General features: G+C 33.9%; 1 protein-coding gene across 1 annotated transcript; it reads right to left on the reverse strand.

The window, feature by feature from the left end:
• Nucleotides 1–811: 811 nt before the first annotated feature.
• Nucleotides 812–7,568, reverse strand: LOC101244402 (UBX domain-containing protein). The gene is made up of 11 exons (NM_001320353.1): nt 7,367–7,568; nt 4,487–4,548; nt 3,736–4,324; nt 3,572–3,655; nt 3,388–3,500; nt 2,979–3,189; nt 2,660–2,875; nt 2,452–2,583; nt 1,880–2,023; nt 1,737–1,793; nt 812–1,237 (listed from the first exon to the last, which is right to left on the reverse strand). Exons 1-11 carry the CDS (start codon nt 7,448–7,450, stop codon nt 1,130–1,132), a joined length of 1,800 nt encoding a protein of 599 aa, NP_001307282.1. The 5' UTR covers nt 7,451–7,568; the 3' UTR covers nt 812–1,129.
• Nucleotides 7,569–9,829: the final 2,261 nt, after the last annotated feature.

Raw genomic sequence — 9,829 nt, forward strand, 5'->3', positions numbered from 1 at the left:
AAACTTTGTTGTTTATGTTTTGTAAAGTTTTTGTTATAAGTATTTGTTTGTATACGTAAATCCAACTACGGCAAATTCACAAATAACTTTTTACAGATGTATTTATTTATAACATTCTCCAAAAAAATCTTTTCTTCTCGATCAAACCTAACAATTTATATGATCCATCTTTTAATGTTATCATAATTATTTTAAATTAATAGGAAATAAAAGAATATAGAAAGTCAAATGATAGAATTAAAAGAAACACTTAATTTTAATTATATGCTATACAATTATGACTATTCTCACATCAAAGTATTTTTTTGAACTTTTTCCATTATCATTACTTTACTTTCATTGTTTCGAAGGATCCTTAATGTTTTCTTTGGGGCAACTTCAATTTCAAAACGTTATCAAAGCTATACTCACTGCGTCTCATTTTATGTCATTCTTTCTATAAATAATTGAACCACAACACTTGTCATTTTATAAAATCTATGCATAAATTATCATATTTTACCTGTTATACCCTTGATAAAGTTAATTAATCTTAAAAATGTATTCATCAATTATTATTATAAAATTAACTTAAACATCAAATACAAGAAACGTTTGATTGCGCAAAGCACAGCCCCTTTACTAGTTTAATTTATTTGAAATGGAGAGAGAAAAAACCCACAAAATGAAATGATGAAAGAGAAGTTCCCAAAAAACTCTACGCTATTGAGATATGAAAGTAATAGGGGAATAATCTAGTAAACTAATCACTTTAGTTGAGCAACGTGATAAATTAAAACACAACAAATTAAATGAACCTAGAAGAAGTATGCTCGTATTTCTCTAAAGCCGGTCCATAATGCGCATTAAGTTCCAGCTTATGCCACATAAACCATTTGACAAGCTATATACTATTTTTGTGGACAATTCAAAAAGCAAATGATTTAATTCCACATATAAAGCACCATAAATCGTTGGAATACTCCTCACCCACCATGATCATCAATGGCATTCTCCCTAGCGACCAGATAAATATGCAGCGATGTTTACCAACCAAAATAAACCAACCCATGAACACCATTTTCACGTATGTATGTATAAATCTATGTTTTTGAGGAAATATCTGAAACTACTTTACAACGTGAATGACTTATATCGACTCCAGAAACAAGGCTTCTTGTTTGCTGGTCAACCCCAGTTCGTCCAGAGACACAGTACTCTCTCCGTCACTGAAAGCACGCCTTGGGTAAGGTCTTACCTGCATGTAGTAGACATTGAATTAGCAATTATTCAACATCAGTTTCTCTTTTTAATAGCTGTGGTGTCCAACACAGACGAACTGCAAGCAACACGACTAATTTCGCGGGATACCCTGTTACCACCTACCAGTACAATTACCAGGTAATCTGTCCACCAAGAATAATTACCTGTTGTCTTTACCTTCATTGGGATTTGAACCAACTCGTGGTTCTCAACCCGCTTCATCTTTGACCACTAGGCTACATCCACCCACCCACACTATCTAAACCAAGAAAAATGAAGTACATAACCAGTCTAACACGTGTATGAACTCATTACAACACAATTATTTCGCAAAACACAATTACTGTCAAAGTGAAAGTTCCCAACAATTTTGAATGTTGAAACAGCTCTTGAGCAACAAATTGAGGAGCATTTGTTTAGAAACATATATTATCCAAAGTTCCCAAACCCCAACAAATAGGAAAATACCACTCTTAAAGTTAAAAGAGAGTTACCAATCTATATGTGCCGGGCTTGATCACTCTGCCGATATCAATGTAATCGAAAAGGGACTGCGAAGCACACATTGATCCAGTTAATTATTCATAATATATACCATAGAATCTGCAGTAATCATGTCACCTCAACACCAATATACCTGTAATCTATCAGATTTGAGAAAGCGCCGGCCTCTGCGGCTGCCATCAGGCATACGCACAACGAGATTCACAGCATTCTCATTATCTGCTGTGGGCTCCTGAGGAAGGGAAGCTTCTTTTGCTGCTAGTTGTCTCTCCATTTCCTGATCAATAACTGAGTCAGGGATTCTAAAGCCATTGGATTATCTAGACATTACTCACTACAGAGATGACATATGGATTTCCCAATACCTTTACAAAGATGACATATGGGTTTCCCAATACCTTCGAATTTAATAACAATCACAGTGAAGGAGAAATGAATTTTTTACCACCTAAAGGATAAACCATTTTTGTGCGTGCATGTACAAACACCCTATGACATGTACAAACAAAAAAAAGGCTGGGAGCATATCACCCAACTAAAATGAAAATCGTGTTGAAGAACAATGATGATGTAAAAACAAATAATTAAAGGAGATTGAATGACAAAAAATCCACATTACTGATAAAATATGTGAGGGACAAAAGTGCACGGGTTTCAGTGTTCCCATTGTTTCCCTTTTTAGGCCAGAGATATGGTGCTTTATACCTTTTCCTCCTCTGCTTTCCTTCGTAATTCCTCCTCCTCCAGTCTCTTCTCTTCAAGTGCAGCTTCAGCTTCTTGCTTCGCCTTCAATTCCTTTTCTCTATCAGCTTGCAATGCAGCATGATATTCATCATCCTACGTACAAATATTAGAAGCAGAATCAGGTGAGTAATAGCTAATTTAATTGCAGCTGAGGGCTTAAAATGCTAACCTGCTGTTCCCGAAGTAAACGCTGTGCCACAAGAGACGGAGATGGGGCACGAGGCATGCGCCATTGATAGGGGCCCATAGGTCCATCAGCACCATTCTGAATAGGCTGACGAGGTGCAGATGGCAATCGGTATCCAGTACCCTCAGGTATTCCACCAAATATTGCAGCTTCAAGCATGACAGCTTCATCATGCTCCAGGGATGACATGCCCCCCCACTTAAAGGAAATCATATGGAAGTACAGGGTAAACATATGCACAGTCCAAAGCCAAAATGACTATGTATGATGAGATCTACCACTAAAACAGCGAAAAAAATACCTCATCAGACTGGAAGTCAGCACCGTTTCTTGGGGAGTGATTAAGATTCTGTCGAGGACTTGATAATGGGCTAACAACACGTTCTTCGACATCCTGAGCTGTTTCTGAACCTGAAGATATAGGTTTTCTTCTGCGCCAAACCAGTGGTTCCTCTTCTAAATCTTCAGCCTCATCTTGGATGGATGAACTCCCCACCTCTGATCTAAATTGCCTGGGGAAACTAGTTAGGTTAATCCAAAAACACACAGAAAAAAGCTCTCTTTACTCTGACAAAGTACATACATAAGGGTAGGTGTAGGTTGAAGCAGGGATGCCCCGCTTGCAAGTGTGAGACGGGTAAGCAATGCGCAAAGAGATACATAGAGAAATTTTATCTTCACAAAAAAATATTCTAGACAATAACTAGTACCTTCCATTTGAAATTGTTGATTTTCCATGCTCATTCTCTTCAGCTGGCTTATAACCTTCTGATTCTGGTATAGCTTTACTTCCTTCATGCATCGCTTTCTCCTGCTCAGCAGCCTAAATTTCCTCCGTGTCAGCATGAGAAATACCAGCTTAGAAAAAAAGTACAGCAATAGTAAAAATGAAACCTTCAAAGACAAAGAGACTGCACGTGCAAGTTCAGCATCCTCTAGATGAGACTCCCTTGGTTGAGGCCTTGAATCACTTAGATCCTGTTGCATGACAAAAGAATATCAATGATGAAAGCGGAAGAAGCTCTAAGGACATCACAACTAGCAATATCACTACGTACACTGTTGACATCAAATTGTTGGGTCGACATTTCAGCATCACGTCTAGAAGCTTCAATCGCAGCACGAACCATTTCCTCCTCAATATCATTGGCATAGTCTGGTAAGACATCACCACCAGGAGCACTTGGTCCTGAGAATACTGCTGTAGAGTCCCCACCAAAGATATCATCATTTGTTCTATCACGCCTGACAGCACGTGTTGCCAGGGGACCTGGAATTACTTCATCATCGTCATCGTCCTCCTCAATTATGACAGTCCCACGAGTTTCTGGGCCTTGAGTCTGGTCAGCGTCTGTAACATCCTCAATAACAGGAGCATTTCTAGAATGACCAGATTGTCCATCCCCATCCTTCACCTCAATAGGGATCTCTCTTACTTGTCTTGGATGTGAAACAAACGGAGCACGGCTAGTAAGATCGGTGTCAAACATACTTCGAGTGAAACTAGGATCAAGAAGGGAGAAAGCACTTGGAGTTCTAGAAGAGGAAAAAACTGAAAAGGGAGGTCTGTGAAATTCCTCTGTAATCGGATCATCTATTTCCATATCATCCTCGTGTGGAGCAGCAGAAACAGGTGCTGGATGTACTCTGCATAATTAGAAACAATCAGCAACTGACAGTAAGTAAGATCATTATAGCTTCCGACAAAATATAAAAAAGGAAGAAGAAGAAATAATCAGCTATCAAACAAGCACAATGGGGGAGCCAATGGACAATGTACTAATGATACCAAGGACATATATTACTAACCTATTGATGTCCCCCTGGTTGAAATGCGCATTCACAGCTTCATTCAGACTCCCGCCATGCTCCTATCAACACATCATGCAAGATAAGAAAGCTATTTCATTCAAAGAACAAAAGAACAGATATATGGAGTTCCCATATCAAGTGTAGTGGTTTTTAAGTCGAGCACCGAGAATGACAATGGCAGAACATTTGCAAAATATGTCCTGAAGATGCAAAAGAGACACTAAAGTGCATCTCCAACCTTATATCAATCAATAGATTGTCTAGTAACTTCTATGAGATGATAATAGAATATTAAAATTCAAGAAGATAAAACACACCTAATGAAAGAAAAGCACTCGATCAAAAACAACCATCTCACGGATTTTCTTTCATGCGTACATTGAAGCTTCTACTACAAGACTCTTGGCTTTCTTTATTCCAGGTGGCGGGGAGTGATTGAGCAAAAGATGGTCATGTATCGGAAGGATAATATAGTAATTAATTAGTTTAAGATTAATTGTGGGGGAGATATGAAAATTTGATCACCATCATTTCCTTGCAGTAGATTTTAGATCTATCGAGTATGGCAGGGGAGGCGAACCAAGATCCTATGAGCATTAAGTTCAGTTATACACGCAACTTTTTTTCTCAAAAATATGTAGAGAAGACAAAAGGACATGACGGCATTGCTTAGATTCTCCTGAAATTCTATCATTTTCTTGAATACAACTTGATACATCACATGTATTTTTGACCAGATTACCTCTCTATTCGTCGCCCTCTTATACCGGTAAGATGGGACTGAAAAGGAACATCCAGTGGAGCACTCACCCATAGCCAGGCACGCCTTATTTTATTTTTTTGGAGGGGGGTTGTAGAGGAGAACATGTTTTTATGGAATATCAGCTATCTTTGTCTACTTAAAATAGTGGGATTTTCTTTTCAAATTCAAGGCTTTGGGATTCCCGAGGATTCTTTCTTTCAGATGATTATCAGAATGCCTAAGGCACAGACCCCTCAAATTCAAAAAGTCCTGCACAAGGACATGTATATTAGCTCGTACTTAGTTAAAGCTCATTTGACGTCTGACTGCAGGATGTTTGCCGCTAGCCACTTGTGGGTCTTGTGGAAAGAGAGTAATAGAAGGAACTCTCGAGGTATTAGATCATCATAGATGATTTTATACATTCCGCGATAACCTCCTTTTTTCAATAAGGTAAATAATTCTATTGAAGTGTTTGGGCAAAAAAACTGCACACTTGTTGAATACCCCAAAAAGATACTGACAAAAGATGTAGTTTTCTATGAACATCATCCAATCTCTCTACAAAGAGGAACCTCATGGATGCACAAAAAAGAAATAAGGAACAAGAGGTTACTCCTTGACTGTCCAAATCAATCTCTGCTCCAAACACTTTCTTGTTTCTCTTTCCTGACGTGCTAATAGAGAAACCCTCCACACCCAGCATTTTCTCCTCCATCCTCCATAGTCCCAACTACACGACCTTCTTTCAGAATACCTGGCATCACCCAGATAAACCAAACCATTCACACCATAAGCAAAAAGCTAGCCTACAATGTAGAAGGTGATCCACGTCTTCACCCACGCCCTTTCACACATATAACAGAAGGAATAGACTTCTATTCATAGTTCCTCTGGTGCATCCTTGAGGTTGCTGCTGTATAGAAAGCTGGGTGACATTTGTAGAGAGCAATATAATTATGTAAGTTCTCTAGTTTTTGGTATATAGTCTTGTGTATGAATGTTTTCTCCCACATTACTATCGTATTTATCTTGCAAAAAAAGATATCTGGCTGCACAAAACACTATTACACTACAACAGATGAAATAGCTCCAAATTAGAAAAAACAAACCAGTAAAATTGAACACCACAACCAAATAGAGACCTATCTCCAGATCCTGAAGAACAAACTGTATCAAACAGTCAAGAACCAACTTCTCCTCATTACACTTGCCACAATAAGCAGCACTACGTTATGCGTGACTTCGTCAAGTTCATATCCAATTCATCCATATATACATCATGGTACAAATTAAAAAACTAGTAAAAATAACTCCCTCTAAACCAATTTGATTGGAATTTTTAGCTTGTAGAGAGTCAATTTTACAAACTTTTGGAGCTTATTTGCAGTTGATCTATCCCTACTAGAAACATGACTCTCCACATTTCAAAATTGTGAAAGAATACATTAGATATTTAGATCGAATTCACTTAGTTGGCAGCTTGGAGAAACAAAATGTGTCAAATGTTTTGACTCTGGAAAGTGGCTCTAGTTAGACAAATTAAACATTAACCTCTATGCAAAAAAATACTAGATGAAGCTAATATCAGGAACTATAAACAATCCGAAAGCCTCCAATTGGCAACTTCAGTTACCAGAACTTTAAAAAATGTTTTCTCATCTAAATTTATTTTCTTAAAAATCTAGATATCCAAAAACTACACAAAAATACTTCTAGTTACAATTCTCCTAATATCATACCAAAATAATTTCAAAATGCTGATCAAAGTTCTATAAGTTTGAATCATATGAAGCAAAAGTGCAGATGAAGTAGCTAATTAAATTTTGTTTATAGGTTGAAGTAGCACATTTAAAATTAAGTAAACGAGAATAAATTCTAAGCATTAAAATACTAAACTGGATGAAAATCAGGAACTCAATACAATCACAGTAATCTATTAATTTCCACAGAAACTTAACTTACCAAGCAAACACAATAAACCTCAGATAATTGATTACAGCACAAAAAATATCAAATTTCAAGCAATTAAATACTACACTAAGCAATAATCATAAGCTAAAAACAATCCAAAAACTCTTCCGCTAACAATCGCAGTAAATCAGAACTGCAAAAAAAAATTTTAAAAAATTCACCTCAAGTTTCTGAATAGCGGTGGCTTCAGAAACACCAGTAATGCTCATGAATGTCTCGATTTCTTCTTGATTAGGTCTCGCCATTTTTCCACAAAAAAATCCCCAAAATTCTGCAGAAGAAACAGAGATTCTCCGATCTTTGTAAACAACTGATTTGTGAAGGAAACGTGAAAGAGTAAAATAGATAGATAGTATTTGGGGAAACTGAAAGAGCAGAAAGGAATATAATTATAGAAGGGATTGAAATAGAAATTAGGGTGAAATTTGAGGGACTTGTAAGTAAATAAAGTGAAATTGCTTGTTCCTTCTATAATGTTCTTCAACTTCCACGACTTTGCTTGTAAAAAGTTTTATAAGGCCCTTGATTGTAAATTTGGATATCTTGGGGAATAAGTCGATTGGGGACTTATAGTGTGATTAGGCATAAATTGTAGGACCAAAAAGCTCGAAAAAGGGAAATAAAATAATCTTTGCTCCCAAGTGAAGGGATCCCTATTTTCATTTTTAAATAAGTATATACCACTAATCACTATTATTGAAATTAAAGAAATATTAGAAAATATAATTCGAATAGAACACGTTTACCCCAAACTTGAAAAAAACAGTCTTGAAACTTATTTTGAATATGTTTTTTTTACTTTCTAAAGTTGATTTTTGTGATGAAAGTTTATTATTCTAATTAGTTTTTGAAATTTTATGAATAGAATTGACCAATTTCATAAATAAGTAATGCTTTTAATTTACTTTTATAGTCTTTATAAAATGAGAACATACTCAAATAATATTGATAGAAATTATTCGCATGTTTTGTATTTTTGGTATCTTCTTTTTCGGTCTTCCAACAATATATATTTATTGTATGTACTTCATTAATTTCATGATATATGTGTTACTTTCTACCGATAATGAATACAAAATAAAGGAGTGGGGTAAAACTTATCCGCACCAGATGTTTACACCAATACAATACATACACGGCACCACGTATTTAAATTTACAATTCATTTTACTTAATCTTAATCAATTAACATATATTTACTTTATTAAATTACTTATTAATAAAAAAATTGATATAAATACTCGATGTAAATAAATTTTTTTCTAAACTAACAATACGATATTAACATATAAAATAATCACCTACTATTATTTTTTATCTATATTAGATTTATATCAAAATTTCTTCTTATAGTATGATACAGAAATAGTTTTACTTTGTTATTTCCTTTCTTTTTCCCATTTGAACGTGAGAATAAAGATTAGGTAAGCTTCAATTTTATAACCATTTTTGGTCAATTTAATTTCTATTGGCAAATACCTCACCTGATGATTTTAAAAGAGTTGTATTTTCATAATAGTCTCTAAATATGTCGATCAAATTGTGTAAGTCAATGAATTTAATGTTAAATAATTTTAATTAGTTTAATTTTTAAATAAATAAATATATAATATTTAAAAATTATTGTCATTATTTTATGTATGGATAGTGTTTTTTGGAGGAATACCCAAAAAAATATTTTTAATGAATGAATCAATTTATGCATCATATTTCATGCCTTAAAGTTGACTAACGTTTTTTACTTTTTCTGATCTTCATAAATTTTATATGCTTTAACAAAATTAGGATTATGTATTTCTTATGATATAGCAATATGTTGATATTTCAACAACTTTAAAATAATCAATAAAGAAAAATTATAAAACTCATACAAGCATTTGTTTAAATAGAGATTGAAAATATTCTTCCAAACTTTTGGAAAATCAAACTTTAAAAAGAGGAGTGTTCCACCCTTAAAAGCGCCTTTTAATTTTTATCCTCAAATTTGATAAATTTTTAATTTTTATTGGTATTATTTATTTAATATTTAATAGAAATTTAGAATACTCTTATTTATTCTAGGGGTGTTACAAGTTGATTTAGATTTATTATTATTAAAATTTAAATTAAATTAATTTTTAAATATAAAACCAACTCAAACATAATTCAAAATATATTTATTGATTTAATTGTTATCATTTTCTACCAGGTTTGATTGATTATTCAATTAATAATTATATTAAAAAATAAAATCCAAAACTATTTTAATTAGCGAACAAAGGATAACCAAACCATTCATCACTCATCACACTCGTTATGGCCCTACAAACCTTGTTGAAGAGCTTTATTTTTATCCACCAACGAGAAATCAAAATTGATTATTATTGCTTTTTATTTTATTTTGTTTGTTCAACTTCTTTATCTTAAGCTTATTTGTTTTCACAAATAAATTATAAATAAAATTTGATAGCTATATATATAATATATTTAAATTATTTTCAAAAAATATTATATTATTATAAATGCTTATGCATGTAATTGATTAGTTCAATTTAATTATTTCTTCAAGTTTTTCGAAATTAAATCATAAATATTCCTAACTACGGCTATAACTTAAATAGTAATGCTATCGGTAATCCATGAAT

Source organism: Solanum lycopersicum, chromosome 8 (assembly GCF_036512215.1).
Source record: "Solanum lycopersicum chromosome 8, SLM_r2.1".
Classification (NCBI taxonomy): domain Eukaryota; kingdom Viridiplantae; phylum Streptophyta; class Magnoliopsida; order Solanales; family Solanaceae; genus Solanum; species Solanum lycopersicum.